Source organism: Elephas maximus, chromosome 22 (assembly GCF_024166365.1).
Source record: "Elephas maximus indicus isolate mEleMax1 chromosome 22, mEleMax1 primary haplotype, whole genome shotgun sequence".
Lineage (NCBI taxonomy): Eukaryota > Metazoa > Chordata > Mammalia > Proboscidea > Elephantidae > Elephas > Elephas maximus.
In genome coordinates, this window is record NC_064840.1 from 30,991,764 (window position 1) to 31,010,916 (window position 19,153).

A 19,153-nucleotide genomic window follows, 5' to 3' on the forward strand; every position below is an offset into this window, starting at 1 on the left:
ATCCAGAGGGTGCCTCAGAAGAAAGGCCTGGTGATCTACTTTTGAAAAACCAGCCACCGAAAACCCTACAGAGCATAGTTCTACTCTGACACACGTGGGCTCCCCATTAGCCTGAACTGACTTGACAGTAACTGATTTATAGATATACGTATACAGACATATATACATATATATATTTATATCTAAAGCTGTTCCACATGTTAAGAGGTAAAACTTTAAAATGTTTAGGACACTACTCAGAAAACAATAACCAAGACTCTACTCTCTGACTGACCCTAAACTGGAGGCTGCAGACTCTGAGCCAAACAAGACCAATCACATAGTCAGGGGCTCTCTGTTCAGGAAGACAAAAAGACAAGCAATTACAATACCCGGTGATTCGTGCATTGATGGGGTGAACACAGGAGGCTGTGAGAACACAAGGAGGCGCTTAACTAGTGAGGGGTGGAGATAACAGTGAGGGATTCCCAGAGAAGTCAGATGTAGTCTGAATTTTGGAGGCTGAGTAGGCAGCAGAGGGGTGCATGAGAACGAAGGCAGTGAGTCAAGAAATAGCATAATGTTGGGGACTTTTAGCAGCTTCCTTCACGCTTGAATAGAAAATGCAAAGTGACAAAGGCAGGCAACCAAAGAGAAAAATCTACAGGGGCTAGACTTCAAAGTATCTTGCAGGCTATGGGAAGGAGTCTGGACTTTGCTCTGTAGGCAACGGGGAGCCAGGGAAGGTTTTATTGCAGAAGAGCAACATGATCAGATGTGCCCCTTCTGGAAAGATATTCTGCAGGGAGGAGGAAGAGTGAAGGACAAGTGAGGAGACAAGTTAGAAGGTAACTGCAGAAGTCCAGGCGGGAAGGCGTGTGGCCTGAACAGGCAAAAGAAACAGATGGGACAAGAGGGGACAGATTTGAAAACTACCTCAGTGGGGTAAAATCAGAAGGTCTGGTCAATAATCTGCAGGAATGAGAGGGAAAAGGCCACTCTGGTATCTACCTTTGGTCACTGGGAGACTGACAGATGGGCTGAGAGAGAACAGAAGCACCAGTTAAGTTTTTCAAGTCCTGGGAAGCTTGTGACACTTGGCTCAGGTGAAAATTTAAATGAGTCAGGTCAAGGTGTTGTTGGGTGCTGTCAAGTCAAGACTCACAGCGACCTTATGTATAACAGATGGAAATGTTCTTCGGTCCTGTGCCATCCTCATAACTGTTGCTATGCTTGAATCCATTGTTGCAGCCACTGTGTCAATTCATTTGATTGAGGGTCCTCCTCTTTTTCACTGATCCTCTAGATACCCAGGCATGACGTCCTTCGGGGACTGGCCCCTCCTGATAACATGTCCTAAGTACATGAAACGAAGTCTCACCATCCTCACTGTTAAGGAGCATTCTGGCTATACATCTTCCAAGACAGATTTGTTCCTTCTTCTGGAAGTCCATGGTATGTTCAATATTCTTTGCAAACACCGTAATTAAAATGTTTCTTCTTCTTTTGTCCTCCTTTTACATTGTCCAGCTTTCGCACGCATATGAAGCAACTGAAAAGGCCATACCTCGGGTCAGGTGTACTTTAGTCATCAAAGTGATCGTCTTAGGCTGGGTTCTCCAGAGAAGCAAAAACAGTAATGCGTATATAGAGAGAGATTTATATTAAGGAAACAGCTCACGTGATTGTAGGGGTTGGAACGTCCCAAGTCCTTGGATCAGGATAGAGTCCTTTCCCAATTCACGGGGCCACAGAAGCTGGTGAACCTAAGATGAGCAGGTTGGAGAGCAGGGCACCCGCTCACAGGCTGTGACAGTAGAGGAATCCCCAAGGCTGACAGGCAAGACCGCAAGGTTTCTCCTGAGTCATGTAGCTGCAGGGGCTGGTGAACCCTAGATAGGCAAGCTGGGGAGCAGGGCTCTTGCTCGCAGGCTGTGAAGATTGCCGAATCCCAAGATGGACAGATAAGCTGCTAGCTCAAGTCCCAAGAACCAGAGGTCAGGCAAGAGACAGCTGCTGGATCCAGAACAAGACAACAACCTTTCGTAAGGTGAGCAGGAAGGAAGGAGGCAGCGGAAGACGGAGAGATGAAGGCCGAGGGGGCGGTGAGCCGCCACTGGCCTCACCCATGCTGATCCCATTCAGCAGATTCTATCATGGGGGTGATCACATATCAAATTTCAACAGGGAAGTGATCACAACATTATACAACTGCCAAAACACTGAGAATCATGGCCCAGCCAAGTTGACACACAATCCTAACCATCACGGTAACTTGGAATGTCATGGATTGAATTATGTCCCCCCCAAAATGTGTGTATCAACTTTGTTAGACCATGATTCCCAGTAGTCTGTGGTTGTCCTCCAAATTGTGATTGTAATTTTACGTTAAAGAGGATTAGGGTGGGATTGTAACACCAACTTTACCCACGTCACATCCCTGATCCAAAGTAAAGGTAGTTTCCCTGGGGTGTGGCCTGCACCACGTTTTCTCTCTCAAGACATAAAAGAAAAGGGAAGCAAGCAGAGAGTGGGAGACCTCATACCACCAAGAAAGCAGTGCCGGAACAAAGCGCGTCCTTTAGACCCAGGGTCCCCGTGCGAAGAAGCTCCTAGTCCAGGGGAACATTGATGAGAAGGCCAGCAGAGAAAGAAAGCCTTCCCTTGGAGCTGACGCCCTGAATTTGGACTTCTAGCCTACTTTACCGTGAGAAAATAAACTTTTCTTGTTAAAGCCATCCACCTGTGGTATTTCTGTTACAGCAGCACTAGATAACCAAGACAGTGGTATCTCTGCTTTTCAGGATCTTAAAGAAGTCTTCAAATGCAATATGTGGTTTGATTTCTTGGTTCAATGGGTATTGTTTATTGATTGAAGTAGAACGAAATCCTTGACAATTTCAATTTCTCCACCATTTACCGTGATGTTTATGGGACCAGATCAAGGTGATGAAGGGTAAACCCACAGGTTCAGTCTCCTAAGGTTCAGCCTCCCTTAGGCAGCTGGCCCAAAGCACCTTGCACCTACCTCAAAGGGTGAGGCTTAAACGGGAGACCTCATGCGAAGAACTTACCCAGCAGCCAGCACACAGGAAGTGGTAAAAAAACATACTGTACTAACTCAACACCATCGCCATCAACCAGCATCAGATGCCATCACCCGATGACCTTCCTTTGTCACCATCGGCTCTCCTGGTTCCCTTGACCTCCCTTGGATACTCTATCCTGGGGCCAAGGTGGCTTCCTCTAAGTTTAACTGTCGAAAACCAACAGTACATAAATCTGCAGATGAGCTGTCTTGTCGCCCCAGTGACAAAAGGGCTCGGATGATTGAGAGCCAGAAGAGTCTTTTCTCCATAATGGCTCCTGGAGTCGCCAGGAATAGTCCATTTACTAAAATTAATGGCAAAACCTCATTTTTCTTTTTTTCTGGGAAGAAAAGTTTCATCAGCAGGGTAATTGATCCTGATCTGGACGTGCTGGGGAGCTGGCTGGAGCGTAAATCATTCACAGGGAACAACTTGCAGCCCTTTAAACCAACACCAACAGTGACAAATGCGCCAGGCTGGGGACAGGCAGAAAGGAACAAGGAGGAGAGATCTATCAACATCCTTCTCACCACATTTTTTTTTTTGTCTCCGCCAGCAGAGCCATTTGTCAGCAGCATTGGTTGAAAGGGCAGCGTGCTGTAAAAGGGATAGCTTTAGAGTCAGATACAGGGATGCCAATCTCAGCTCTGTCACTCCCCAACTCTGCAGCCCTGGGTAGAGCATCTTACACCCCTGCACCTCCGTGTCCTCATCTGTGGAAGCGGGGCTGTGCCCACCTCTTAAAGAAGACAACTATGCAAAGGGTCTGAGCACAGAATGACTCAGTGTCTGAGGAATGAATGAATGAATGAACAAATGCATGCTTCGACTGTGGAGTCAGGAAGTTCATTCTTTCCCTCCCAGGGAAACTTGCGTTTTAAAAATGAAAGATGAAACAGGCAATGCTTTAAACTCAAAGAAATGAATTAGGGGTGGAGACAATGGGCACAGGAGAGAGATTTGGTGCCAACTGGCCTTTTAAGATAGGTCCCTGGGTGGCACAAACAGTTTGCCCTCAGCTGCTAATGTTAAGGTTGGCAGTCTGAACCCACCCAGTGGCACCATGGAGGAAAGGCCGGGAGATCTGCTTCTGTAAAGATCACAGCCAAGAAAGCCCTATGGAGCAGTTCTACTCTGTAACACCTGCAGCTACCATGAATCAGAATTGACTCGACAGCCGCTGGTTTGGGTTTTTATTGGTCTGGCCTTCTAAGAATCCCCCAAATCACAGAATGCAGGCCCTTTGCTTTGCCTGTGAACACTCTCAGCTCCCCTTATGGAGGAAACTCTGTGTGAAATACATTAATAACAGCCTTAACAAATCTCCCCACACAGTGGGAGTTCCTTGAAGGATAGGGTGGGTCTTGTTCCCCACTGGATTCCCAACATCTAACATGGAGCTCAGCCCACATGGATACACAGTGGATGAATGAATAAACCAGAACCCCGGTGGCCTTGTAGGGTTTTACTAACATTTAGAAAGGACGTATGGCACTGGGCAACTGCCCCATAGTCTTATAGGGATGGAATGGAGGAAGGCAAAATGGTGACATGGACCTGGCTAGACAGGTGAGATGACCTCTCCTGAGAAGCCTGAGAAACTACCAGAATGCCAGGCCAATGGGAGGGGCCTCAGCCACAGGGCTCATCTCAAAATAACAGTGCTCATTAACTCTTGCATGAAGCCTGTGTTCTGTCCATATTGTGAGCTTCTACAAAGCAGAGACCTACTTCCTTGTCTCTCCCATCAATGCCTATCCCTGTTTCACACCTGTAGTTGGTGCTCAGTAGATACGTGTTGAATGCGTAAGGGACTAAATGAGCGATATATGAAAATATGGCCTTCTTGTTTCTCCTAATGTAAATTCCCCAGAGCCCAAAGGCAAAAATGGGTTGCTGAGTTTGAACACGCACTATTAGGAAAAGACTGCTAGCCTGACAATCGCCCCAGCAGGAGACACTGGATCCCCCAATAGGTAGATAACGCTCACTCCTGGAACACCAGCCAAGCAGAAACATGCCTTCCCCTCCCAACCACAAACACATAAAATCACTAAAATCTAGAAAAGTTCGGCCTTGATACACTCATTCAGAATCTCACAATCAGAACACAGAAAAAGATGCAAGTTTAATTTCAACATACACACAAACTTTGCGTTTTATTATTTTGTGTCACTTTCATTTCGATCTATACATGGGCTTGCACCATAACCTTTTGTATTTGGGGGCCTTTAATGTAGACCTGGGAATAGGGATAGGGAGAGGAACGTGAGATGGAGAAGAGAGGAAAAGAGAGGAAGGGAGAGAGGAAGAACGCCATCATTTGATCTGGCCAGAATGCCTGGGTGCCTGGCCAGCTAAAGAAGACGTCAGAGGAGAGCAGCTGAGGGTGTACTCTCGCTCGGAGCCAGAACATGCAGGAGGGGAACTCGCTGCATGAGAAGCAGGGCTGGTTAATATGAGGAAGTTACCCTGTCAATCGGAGGAAAAGAGCCTTTCTCTTTCCCAGGGCCATGGCGGTGAAGGAGCCGCCAGTCAGGGGGCCTGGACGTGGTCTTGGAACCTCAGTCTCTGGCATGCCTCCCCCCCACAGAACCACCAGGCTGTCAAATGCAAAGCTGATGGGGATGACAAAGGCAGTGGGAGGCAGTGGCCTGAGAAATATACTTGCCACAAGAGGACAACCTGGTAAGACCTGTCGCAAAACCAGAGTGGATACGGAGGGAAGGAGAGAATGCCTGGGATTTAGAGACCCCTGGGCCAAGCCTTGGAGCCCTGGTGGCACAGTTAAGAGCTACGGCTGCTAACCAAAAGGTTGGCAGTTTGCTCCTTGGAAACCCTACTGGGGCAGTTCTACTCTGTCCTGTAGGGTTGCTATGAGTTGGAATCAACTCCACAGCAATGGTTTCTGGGCTAAGTAAGCCTCAGCATGCTGTGGGTTATCTCAGTGAGGGCTCTATGATGCTGGGCAAGGGGGATGCCAGATGCCATCCAGGTCACAGAGCTCCAAACCTGGAGTCTTGGGGATATCTGATGCAGAAAAGGTAGACCAGACTCTCTCAGATGCTCTGTGGTCCTTGCAGGGTACTGTTCTCAGAAAAATACAGTGGCTGATGGAAAAACTTTCCCATTGGCAGGAAACAAATTTAAATTGTCCCTTGGGCTACCCCACAAGCAAAACATGGTTTAGTGGCTAAAATAACAGACTACAGAGCTGGACAGACCTGGGTTCAAGTTCTTACTAGCCTGTGGCCTTGAGCAAGTAAGTGAATGTGCCACGCTGAGCCATGAGTTGGGCTTGTTGACGGTCCTATGCCTCAGTTTTTCCATCTGTAAAATGGAGGTAAGACTAGTATCTACTTCACAGGGCTGGGATGAGGATTTACATGAGAAATGTTTCACCCGGAACCTGAAAAGTGGCAAGTGCTTAATAAACGGTGGGTTTATTGTTATCATGTTTTGTTTTTGTTGTCGTTGTTAACTGCCCCAGAGCAGCTCTGATGTTGACTAGATGTGACCTTAAACTACTTACCTTTTTGAAGCCTGAGTTTTCTTATCTGTAAAATGGGGATAATAATTTTGACTTCATAGGGGTGTTGTGAGAATTACAGGCGATGATAGGTGTTAAGACCTGGTCCAAAGCAGACATTCAACAAGTGCTGACACCCTCCTCTATGCGTGAGCTGAACGTGCGAGGCCGGAAAGAAACGTCTGGAGTCTGGGACCTAAATGTGTTTGCTGACCGTCCAACAACAGTGAATGCCATTGGTCCACTGTGGGCCACCCCCCCCCCCCCAGAGCTTGCAGCCAATGACAGGTCGTCTCTCAGCCCATCCCTGTCTGGCTTCTCCTTACTTCCTGCTTGTTGCAAATGCCTGAGAGACATTATTAGCCTCCCATCCAGAAGACTTCCCATTGATGTAGGAAAGGAGGTGTCTCCCTCGTCCCAAACCCTCAGTAGCGAAGAGGCAGCGCGGAGGACAGACGGCAGCTCCCGAGCAGGCCCCACGGACTCACCAGCTCCATGCAGCGCCGGCTGGCCTCTGCCTCCCGCTGCACTAGCTCCTCCATGTCGGCCTTCAGCTCCTCCACGCGCCGCTGGTAGTACTGGCTGCTCTCTCGCTGCTGGGACTCGGAGGCCGCCGCCCGCGAGAGCTCCTCGCCCGTCTTGATCAGGCTGTCTCGGAGCCGGATCACCAGGACCTGGGAAGGAGCAGAAAGCACACACCCGCCTTGGAGTTGGAGGCCTGGGGCCTGAAACAGGGGTTCCAGGAGAGAAATCCATTACTTTTTATAAACGAATCATGATAATAATCCGAATTTCTGATATAAAAATGAAGAATTTACTTTAAACATGGAAAATCATAACCGCTCTTCAGAGTTGCAGGTCTCTGGGTGGCACAAACAGTTTGCGCCGGGCTGCTAACGGAAAAGTTGGCAGTTCCAATCCACTCAGTGGCACCTGGGAAGAAAGACCTGGTGATCTACTTCCATAAGATTAACCAAAAAACCAAACCCTTTAACTTCAAGACGGTTCTGACCAATGGCGGCCCCATGTGTTACAGAGGCAAACTGCTGCATAGAGATTTTCATAGCTGTAATCTTTGCAGAAGCAGATTGCCAGGCCTTTTTTCCATGGCACCCCTGGGTTGGTTCAAACCACCAAACTTAAGGTTAGTAGTTCACCACAAACCATTGTGCCACCCAGAGACCTTTCTGTAAGATTACAGCCATTGAAAACCCTTTGAAGCGCAGTTCTATTCGGAAGCACATGAGGTTGTCATGAGGCTGAATCTACTCTGCCATTTTTTTTTTTCTGAGAGGTACTGTAGCCTACTGATGAGAACCCTGACCCCAAAGATGGTCTGGGTTCAAATCCCATCCCTATCACTTCCTGGCCGTGTGGCCTTCGAAAGGCTATTTAACCTCTGCAAGAGACAAGGGTGATGGGAGTACCTATCTCACAGGGATGCTGTCACGATTTAATGAATTCAGTTATGCAGAAGGCGTTGCCTAGTGCCTGGCACGTAGGACATACTCCATACATGTTGGGAATCATTAATACTTACAGCAGCCTTCATTCATCTCAAGGTTTAGAAGGTGGAATGGTACAGTGGAGACACTAGACTGAGGGCAAAACCCCTTCCCGAACATAGAGCTTGGAGTCCCGGTTTGGAAAACAAGGAGATTTGATCAGATAATCTCTCAGGAGCCTCAGCTCTGATATTTTATGGCCTTTTTCCTTTTCCAGGGAAAAAATTCTACAAGGACACAATGAAACAATAGAGAAATGTGCTTTGTACATCCTGAGTGCAACAGAAAACAAATCCAAGGGCTGTTCTGCACAATTCATTGGTTGGCCAACCAGCCCGGAACCAATCCACCCTGACGGGCAAATAGTCAAGTGCTGACACAGGACGAAGCCCAAATGAATATTTCAGGCCCTTGCTAAGGACTCGGAGCCCCTCTCCAGCAACCACAGGCAGGGAGAAAAACAGACTCCGGTTTGGAGACTGAGTAACGGCCTAAAAGAAAAGCTTAAGATTCAGTTCCCCTTTGCCTTTCAAACGGAAACCCTGGTGGCATAGTGGTAAGTGCTACAGCTACTAACCTAAAGGTCAGCAATTCAAATCTGCCAGGTTCTCCTTGGAAACTCTATGGGGCAGTTCTACTCTGTCCTACAGGGTTGCTATAAGTTGGAATTGACTCAATGGCGACGGGGTTTTTTTTTTTTTTTTTGCCTTTCAAATGGAGTTTAACAATCTTTTTGAAGAGAAGCCAGAAGGGGGTAAGGAGGAAGAATGGTTCTCAAACTGTGTCCCTGAGGCACCCCGTCACTCCATAATCTGGACCTGAGATTCTGCTAAATTCAAATAATGGTGGCAAAGGGAAAAAGTGAATTTGATTCATTGTAAAGTGTTTCTCTGATTTTTTTCTTCTCTCTTATCACTTGGCTATGCTAGAATCAAGTAGAAAACCAATATATGATGTAGCCCAACCTTCTCTATTTCCTCATTTAAAATGTAGGGGATGAAAAGTTTCAGGGTGATCTGTAGTGACAGTCATGCCTTTGGGGGATCCCTTGAGCACATCCAAGAACCACTGGGGTCAAGGCAAAGAAGAATCTCCTTCTGTTCTTCATCCTTAGCAGCCTTATTGGAGACCAAATGCCCATCGGGGGGACTGGAAGAAAATGTTTCACAGTGAGGGATACAGCCTCCTATTGTCTAGACATGCTGTCATGCTGTGGTCTACCAGCTGGCTGCAGAGAAATTGGAACCAGGGACCAGGATGGCGTGAAGGGCAGTTGTCCATTCATTCCTCTCCCTGACGCTGTGTACTTTTATAAACAGAAAACCAAAACCCTGTGGGGAAGAGGTTTTGTCCCCTCAGCCTAGTGTTCTCCCATTGCACCCCTCCACTTCCCAAGCACTGAGATGAATGAAGGCTGCTATAAATAATTCCCAACATGCCACCATTATTTGAATTTAGCAGTATGTCCTATGTAATAACCACTGAACTAAGCCTTCTGCATAACCAAACTTGTTAATCCTGACCAAAACCAAACAAATAAACCAGTTGCTGTCGAGTCAATTCCTACTCATGGCGACTCCATGTGTATCAGAGTAGAACTGTGCTCTGTAGAGTTTTCAATAGCTGTGATCTCTTGGAAGTGGATTGCCAGGCCTTTCTTTTCATGCACCTCTGGGTAGGTTTGAACTGCCAACCTTTCACTTAGTAGCCACGCCCTTAACCATTGCTCCACCCAGGGAGTTAAATTCTGACAGCATGGCTTTATCTTGAGCAAGTCTTATGACCTTTCTGGTGTCATCTTTGCATTTATCAGATGGGGCCTAGACGACTTGCCCCATGGGGTTGTGGTGACATCAAGTGGTGTGGCTGATAGGAAAGAACCTTGGTGATTGAGCTGTCCTCTGCAAATGCCCCATGTCACTGGCCTACAGAGCTGAAGAGGCCTTCTTGTGCTCCCAGCCCAAGGGCAATGTGAATGTCATCATTGGCCAAGTCTCAGCTGTTCTTTAAGGGCCATGCCTCCTCCTCCTGGAAGCCTCCTTGATTCCCCAGCTGAAAGATCTCTGTTCTCCAAACCCTACAGGCTTCTCTTCATGTTACCAGCATTTATTTATATGCCTTAGCCATGTCTACAAAGCTCTATGCTTCTGGAAAGCAGGGTTTTTTTTTATATATCTGTCTGCCAGGCATCTAAAACAGGGCCTATATGAGACCAACAGGTCAACATTTTCACTAAAGCAAAGATGAAGAGGTAGGGGGGCAGGAAAACTTGAGCACTGGAAAGAGAACAACCAGATCACAATTAAAGAGAATGCTGACACATTGTGAAAAATGTAACTAATGTCGTCCAACGATTTATATAGAAATTGTCAAATGGGAGCCTAATCTACTGTGTAAACTTTCACCAAAAACACAATAAAATATTATTTAATAAATAAATAAATAGAACAGGGCCTAGCACATAAAAAACTAAGTGCTAAATAAATTTGTGTTCAAAATGAGTTTAGAGTTTATAGGTTGTCATGGATTGAATTATGTTCCCCCTAAAATGTGTGTATTAATTTGGCTGGGCCATGATTCCCAGTGTTGTGTGGCTCTCTTCCATTTTGTGATTGTAGTTTTATGTTAAAGACAATTAGGGTGGGATTATAAGACACCCAGGTCACATCCCTGATCCAATGTAAAGGGCATTTCCCTGGGGTGTGGCCTGCACCACCTGTTATCTCTCAAGAGATAAAAAGGAAAGGGAAATGAGCAGAGAGGAGGGCCCTTATACCACCAAGAAAGCAGTGCCAGGAGCGTCCGTGCACAGAGAAACTCCTAGTCTGGGGGAAGATGAGAAGGCCAACAGAGAAAGAAAGCCCTCCCCTGGAGCTGACACCCTGAATTTGGACTTACAACCTACTTTACTGTGAGGAAATAAACTTCTCTTTGTTAAAGCCATCCACTGGTGGTATTTCTGTTATAGCAGGACAAGATAACTAAGACATAGGTGGATGAGTGGGTGGAAGAAGATGGACGGAATGGATCAGTGTATCAACTGACAGGCAGACAGAGGGGTTGAGGGCTGAGGAAAAAAGGAATAGAGCAAGAGAAGAAAGAATGAAGGGAAATGGAAGAATACATGGAAAAGAGGGGTGGATGGATGAATGGACCAGTGAGGGTGGGTGGAAATGAATAGGTGGATGAATAGGTGGTTTGCGTGTTGGTGTGGTAGAAGGACAGAGGAAAGGAGAGATGGAGGAAGGCAGAAGAGGAGAGTGGAAACTTGGATGGTGTCATGGATCCAACTGTGTCTCCCCAAGATATCTGCAACTTGGCTGGGTCGTGATTCCCTTGTATGATTGTCTACCATTTTATCATCAGATGAGATTTCCCTATGTGTTGTAAATCTTATCACTGTGATATAATAAGATGGATTAGTGACAGTTATATTGATGAGGTCTACAACATTAGATAATGTCTTAAGCCAATATCTTCTGATATAGAAAAAAGAGAAGCGAGCACGAGAGACATGGGGACCTCATACCACCAAGAAAGCAATGACGGGAGCAGAGCACATCCTTTGGACCTGAGGTTCCTGTGCTGAGATGTTCCCAGATCAGGGGAAGGCTGATGACAAAGACCTTCCTCCAGAGTTGACAGAGAGAAGAAAGCCTTCCCCTGGAGCTGATGCCCCCGAATTTGGACTTACAGCCTGCTAGACTGTGAGAGAATACATTTCTCTTTGTTAAAGCCATCCACTTGTGGTATTTCTGTTATAGCAGCTCTAGATGACTAAGACAGATGGAACATGGATGAGTAATGTATATCCAGATAAAGCCATATGAGTAGATGGATCGATGGTGGGAGGAAGGACGGAGCTCACACAAAAGTCCTCACTGCCCTAAACACCAGCAGTGTTTACATGTCATTGTTGTTGCTAGGTGTTGTCCAGTCTCGATCACAATGTAGAGCCACCCCACGTGACACAGTAGAACCGCCCCATAGGGTTTTCTAGGCTCTAATCCTTACAGAAGTGGATCACCAAGTCTTTCTCCCACTGGGTGAGTTCCAATGGCCAACCTTTAGGTTAGCAGCCACCACCAGGGCTCCTTTTTACATGTCAGTACGTACCTCAAATCTCTTAATCTGGACTTTCTGGAACTCCGTCTTGTTCTCCAGGTCACAGATGATCGCCTCCTGCCTGCTGACGATGGCTCTATCCACTGTGGACTGCTCTAGGTACTCGATGTGCATCTGAGCCACCTGAAGCTGGGGGCAAACCCGAGAGGCCTGTTGGCCACCTGTTGGCCTTGAATCCCAGGACACAGACACATGTAGGAACCAGCCTTAGCCCCACGCACAATGCCTCTTTCATTGCTCAGGTACCGCATGTTGAATGTCTGCACAAGCAAGCACTGATGGGTTCCAGTCTGAGGACACTAGATGGACCCTCACACCAGCTCCTGCCCCTGGGTCTCAGTTACTGGGAAGTGATGCTTCCTGTGTCTTCAGCATCCAAAACAGGACTTTTACTTGGTGCTTCTCTTACCTCCTTTCCGTATGTGCTAAAGGAGCAATGCCAGTGCATGAAGCAAACTCAGCATCAAGGGACAGAGCCAAGGGTGGGTTCAAAACCTGGCTCCAGCACTTTCCAGCTTGGTGAAGCTGGGCAAGTCAGTTCCCCTCCCTGAACCTCAGTTTCTTCATTTTTACTTTGAGGATTGAATGAGATTAGTGACTGGCACATAATATCGTTGTTGTTAGGCACTGTTGAGTCAGTTTGGACCCATAGCAACACTGTGTAACAGTGTAGAACTGCCCCATAGGATTTTCTAGGCTGTGATCTTAATGGGAGCAGGTTGCCGGGCCTTTCTCTCGTGGAGCTGCTGGGTGGATTCCAAACACTGACCTTTCGGTTAGCAGCCAAGTCCTTAACCACTGGACCACCAGGGCTCCTTGGCACATAATAAGTACCCAGCAAATGGCCACTGCTGATATTATTTTTTGTTGTACTTGCTGTTACTCAGGACATTTCCGTGAGACCCAGTCACTCGATCAGTAACCAGACACATGCAGTAGTTCTCAAAGAGCTTTGAGGATTTCACAGATAATAGCAACCCACTAGGCAATGATGGGACAGCCAGGGAAGTTTTGGAGGTACCATGACTTCAAAGAAAGATTTCACAAAGGGTGAAGATCCTGTCTTGCACAGACCGTCCTCTTTTTTCTCGAAGCTGTTTTCTCAGAAGGAGAAAATCCTGCACTGAATGGCTGATGGGTCTTGTGGCACAGGGTGCCTTTGGATGCTGAACAGGCACGAGCAAGAGTGGATGTGGGTGTGAGTGTATGTGTGTGCTGGGATTGTTCTCGACTCATCGGGCACACAACAAGAGCTGAGCGAGTGTTTGATGAATGAATGACAGTTTCCAGGAGCCAGAATGTGAGGGCCGAGAAGGAATCCCCCCACCCCCACCCGCTCCACACACAAACACACACACACACACACACACACACACACACACACACACACACTATGGTGGCAACAGCAGCAGCAGCTCTGAGCACATACTTGTTCTTGAAGCTTGTGCTTCTCCTTATTGGCTTCCTCCAGCTGTAGCTGCATTTCTTGGATTTGCCCAATGTCAGCAGCAGACTGATAAGACAAAAGCATGTCACCCTGAGACCATGGATTTGCTGGCAAACCATTCCTAGAATTCTGGTCTCCCCTGACCCACAAATGCCTACATCTCACAGAGCTTGCATCACAATGTTGTTAGCTGCTATCAAGTCAGCCTGCAACTCATGGCGACACCATGCACAGTGTTGGTGATGGGAACCACTGGTGAGCTCTGTAAGCAGATTGGACTGTTGTGATCCACAGGGTTTTCACTGGCTGATTTTTTTGGAAGTAGATTGCCAGAACTTTCTTCCTACAGGACAATAAACCAAAAAAACCAAACCCATTGCCGTTGAGTCGATTCCAACTCACAGCAACCCCGTAGCACAGAGTAGAACCGGCCCACAGGGTTTCCAAGGAGCACCTGGCGGATTCGAACTGCCGACCTTTTGGTTAGTAGCCATAGCTCTTAACCAGCTGGTCTCAAAAAATTACCTCTCCCCACCAACAACCTTCATCCCAATTTTCACTGAGTCATTTCCCATTACACCTATGGCTTTTCTCAATTGTCCACTTCTTTATTATATGCCCTGGAGAACCCAGACAGAAATGGGCAGGCCGCTAAGACCAAATTCCGTGGAGAGAGAACTATTCTGAATGTCATGTAACCGTGATTCTAGAACTAGCTACTAGCCTCGCTAAGACACAAAAATCTCTCTTCACCTCAGTATCACCATCTGTCAAATGGGCTGATTGTCTCTGCTTATCCCTTCTACACAGAAATTAAATGAGGCAGTGGAGAGAAAAGGCATTAAAAAAAAATAATTAAACGATTGAGTTGATTATGTCTGAAGAGAAAGATTCTAGAGGGTACAGGAGCCAACTTTCTGTTTTTCACATGTATTTATTATTTCAGTTACTTACAGTGGGCATACACATATACTGATTTTTTTATTGTGTGTTTTAAGTGAAAGTTTACAAATTTTTTTTTTCATATATTTATTTTTAATTAAGCAAATAAAGAAGCTCCTATTTTGGATCAAAATAAGTGTGATTCACAAATGCAGATGACACAGGCTATTTTTGTGGTTGTTGTTATAACATTGATGATATAATTGATTATTTTTATTATTGTTCCTTGTGTAGCAAAAGTCCCCCCAGATCAACTCTCTGTAGGACCCATTTGAAGCCTGATAGGCATTTTACCCTGGATCTCCTGGGATACAAGGTGGGGAAGACACTCATTACTCCTAGAGGGATCTGTTGTCCCCAGTTACGAAGACCAGAAGTCTGCTGGTGACCGTCATCACATCCCTTGACACCCCCTCCCAAGCCTCTGCTTTGGCACTGAACCCCCTAACTTTCTCCTGAGCCCATCCACTTCTCCCCATCTCTACTCCACCTCCCTGGTGCAAGCCATCATTGTCTCACCTCGACCACTGCAGCTTTCAACAGCCATTTACTGAGCATCTACTCAGTGCCAGGCACGCTTCTAGGCTCTGGCATATGGTGGTGAACAAGGCAGAACAGAACCCTGCCCTCTAGGGGCAGCATTCTGGTTAGTCTTTTACTCTCATTCTTACCTCTTAGCAAGCTCACCAATGGTTCTCATCACCCATGAAATAAAATCCAAACTCACTACAGCCTCCAAGGCCCTGACCTGGCCCTCCTCTGCCAACCTCATTGAGCTCACCTCATGCCATACTCCCTTCACTGACCTCCTTTCAGCCTCTCAAACCCACTACCACAGGCCCTTTACGTGTGCTGTTCCCTCTGCCTGGGATACTACCCTCCCTCTGCCTCCATTACCCTACTCCAGTCTAATTAACTCCTGCTTCTTGTTCTGATCTCCATCCAAGTGCCACCTCCTCAGGGAAGCCTTACCTGACCCCCAACCTACATCAGGATTCACAGAACCATGTTCAATTTCTTTCCAGACTCAGCTCAGTTTGCATGCCTCTACTGAGATCTATGTGATGAAGTGATAAGGTCTGCCCAGTCCACTGACCCATGAGCTATATGAGGGCAGGAATAGAATGTACTTTTGCTCACACTGTGTCTTCAGCATTTCTCACAGTGTATAACACAGTGGGTGCTCAGTAAATATTAAATACATAAGCAGGTTGGTGGAGAGGTAGATGGATAGGTAGAAGGATGGATGGATGGATAGATGCATGGATGGATGTAAGTAGATGAAAGGATGGACGGACAGACGGATGGATGGCTGGGTGGGTGGATGGATGGATGAGTGGGTGGGTGGCGGTTGGATGGATGGGTAGGGGGGTGAGGGGTAGATGGATGGATGGATATACAAATAGGTAGAAGGATGGACAGATAGAAGGATGCATAGTGGATGGAAGGATAGATTGATGGTTGAGTGGATGAGTAGATGGATGATGGATGGATGGGTATCTGGATGGGTGAATGAGTAGATAGATGAATAAATTAAAATCTTTCTTGGTGGCGATGTCCTCCAGAGATCACACATCATCTGAAGTATGATATTCTCTTCCCTTAGAGCCACATAAACTTTTACGCTTCATATTGATCTCTGTAGCATTTATCTCTCCTAGGCTGTAAGACCAGGAAGCACTTCAACCATATCACCTTCTCAATATCCCCTACCCTTCTAGCCCAAGTCCCTCATGGCTTCTTCCTCATCAGGCTGTTACCTGGGCAATGAGGTCCTTGTGCTTCTGCATGAGGTCATTCAGGTCATCCTGGTCCTCGTCAATGCGCTTCAGGAGGTCTGCCTTCTCAAACTGCAGCCGGTACAGCTGCTCATCCACCTGGTGGGAGGCAGGACAATGGGAGTGGGTGGGGTAGAAAGGTGAGGAGGGACGCAGGGGCTTGATGAAGAGCAGAGGGGGGCTTGCCTGTGGGTGTGTCAGGTGAGTAACCATCTGCCTGTAAGGGTGGCCGTGGGTGTGCCATTGCTTGCTGCAGGTATGTGAGTGGGAATGAGCGTGATAAGTGGGGATCTACATGTTCATGTATGACAGCTCTGTGTGTGTGTGTGTATGTGTGTGTACTGGGCATGCGTGTGACTATGTGAGTGCAGCGTGTATGTGCGTGAATGGATGTATGTCTGTGTGAGCCCACCTGGGAATCTGTGTATGTATATTTGTAAATGTGCACGGCACATACATGTGAGCTCAAACCCCAGTAATCGCCTAGATTTTTGTTCACAGGTATATTACCAGCACCAAGTACCATCCCTGGCACATAGCAGGTGCTCAATAAATATGTATTGAGTAGGTGGATGAATTTTCTATGTGTGTTTGGTGGTTTTGTATGTGAGTGTGTGTCTCCCTGCATGTGTGTATATGCATATGTATGTTTGTGGGGCCATGTTCCTCTTCATTCAGTGTAAACAAAAGCTGGGACAAAAGGGCCAGTTGGAATCTTCAGACAAATTTTGCCTACAAATTTCTAGCAACACCTAAACTTTAGGATTTTGAACATGTGGAGTCCAAATTTAAGTCAACCCTGTATACCCAGACAGGGTACTTAGAAACTCACGCACAATTTTCACCAGTATTATAATAGATCCATAATATGTGTTAGTTTCTCCCTCCCCTTTTCAGAGGAAGTCTCTCATAAATTACCATGTCCCATTCAATGGTAAGCACACAATAGATCCATCGTAAGCAGTGGGTCACCTTACGTTAGCGAGCGTATGTGAGCCCATGAAAGACGCCCTTGTCTCTACTTATAGGAATGGTCATACAGTAGACCAACAACAATGACCAAATCCCCTCTTGGGGGGGAGGGTAAGCATACAGTAGTACTACAACAGATGCCTGAGAAACACTTTCAGTAGTCGGCATGCTGTGGTGTACAGTAAAGAGTTGTGTTCCCCGTTAGTGTGCTGAGAAAACAGTAGCCTGCACGCCCACAGTACTCAGCACACAGTAGGTGCAGAACAGGTGTCCTTAACTCTCCTTGCAGTAGTGAGCACACAGTTGGCCCTCATATATGCCCATTCTCTATTATGGTGCTCAGTTCACAGCAGAATGCCTGCACCCCATAGTGTTGAGCACACAGTAGGTCCTCAGTAGTTGCCCTCACTCCCATTATTTAGTGCTGAGCACCCAGAAGGCCTACAATGTATGCCCGTACTTCCATGATATTGAGCACCCCTTGTCCATCTTATAGAGCTGCACACACATTAGGCCCACACTAGCTACCACAGGCCTGCCTGGCCTGGGTGCCTATGCCTGCAGGGAGGGACAGGTACCAGGCTCTTGTTCCGGGTCATGTTCTCCAGCTCGCTGTGCATGTTCTCCAGGTCTGCGGTCAGCGCCTTCTGGGTCTTCAAGGCATCCTCACACTTGGCTTCACTCTGTTCCAGCTGGACCAGGCAGGAGATTGAAAAGAAAAAAGAAAAGGCCCCTTGAAGCTACTACCTTGAATGTTCTTCCCCTCCAACCCAGCCCCAGCCCAGCCCAGCCCAGACCCAGTCCCAGTCCCAGCCCCAGCCCTAGCCCCAGCCCCAGACCCAGCCCCAGCCCTAGCCCCAGCCCAGCCCAGTCCCACCCTAGCTCACCTCCAGCCCCAGCCCAGCCCCAGCCCCAGCTCAGTCCCACCCTAGCTTAGCCCCAGCCCTAGCCCAGCCCAGCCCAGACCCAGTCCCAGTCCCAGTCCCAGTCCCAGTCCCAGTCCCAGTCCCAGTCCCAGTCCCAGTCCCAGCCTCAGCCCCAGCCCCAGGCCCAGCCCCAGCCCCAGCCCTAGCCCCAGCCCAGCCCAGTCCCACCCTAGCTCAGCTCCAGCCCCAGCCCAGCCCCAGAAACTCTCACATATTCCCAATTATTCATCAACCCACACTGGGAAAGAAAATGTTTTTGCATTTGAGGCAGCCAGATTTTGAGCCCACTCAAAATGTAACAGGCACTGCCCCCTGAAACAAGGCTAGGCTACCTCTGCTCCAGTGCCAGGAGCTATTTCCCAGCTCTGCTTGGCAAGTATTTGCTGACGCCCACTCTGTGCCAGGCATGGGGCCTGCAGAAACAGTCAGCCCAGGTCCTGCCCTCCTGTGGGGGAGACAGGCAGGGACAGGTGATGAGAACTTCTCTGAGGAGTACAGGGTTTGAGTGGCATCAGGGCAAATGGAGGTTGGGAGAAGCTTCCTGGAAGAGGTGCCTTGAAGGTCAGTTTACCAAGTAGAAGTCCTAACTAGGTTTCAGAGAGTCTGTGAGCCCCTTTTAAATGATATGCAAGATGTTTTGCATATGAGCATTCCTGGGGTCACAGCTTTCACTAGATTCTCAAAAGCTAAAAGTCACCAACTTGAACAAAGCTTCCCTTTCTCACCATTCCACCCACCTGCACACAGTAGTCCTTCTATCCTAACAAAGTGGAACCAGCCAGATAGGTGCAATTACCTACCTGGTCCTAGAAGACAGGCATTCCCCATTGGAGACAACTCCTTCTGTGCAGAAACCCTGCT

At 47.5% G+C, this 19,153-nt stretch overlaps 1 protein-coding gene across 1 annotated transcript in view; it reads right to left on the reverse strand.

Moving 5' to 3' along the window:
• The window catches only part of MYO18B (myosin XVIIIB), a 327,968-nt gene that overhangs the window by 83,118 nt on the left and 225,697 nt on the right, over positions 1 to 19,153 (reverse strand). The window contains exons 35-39 of the mRNA XM_049865475.1: positions 17,945 to 18,058; positions 16,377 to 16,493; positions 13,657 to 13,740; positions 12,219 to 12,356; positions 7,086 to 7,271 (exon numbers count right to left, since the gene is read on the reverse strand). Of these exons, the coding sequence (XP_049721432.1) occupies positions 7,086 to 7,271; positions 12,219 to 12,356; positions 13,657 to 13,740; positions 16,377 to 16,493; positions 17,945 to 18,058 (639 nt within the window). The remainder of the gene's footprint in view (positions 1 to 7,085; positions 7,272 to 12,218; positions 12,357 to 13,656; positions 13,741 to 16,376; positions 16,494 to 17,944; positions 18,059 to 19,153) is intronic.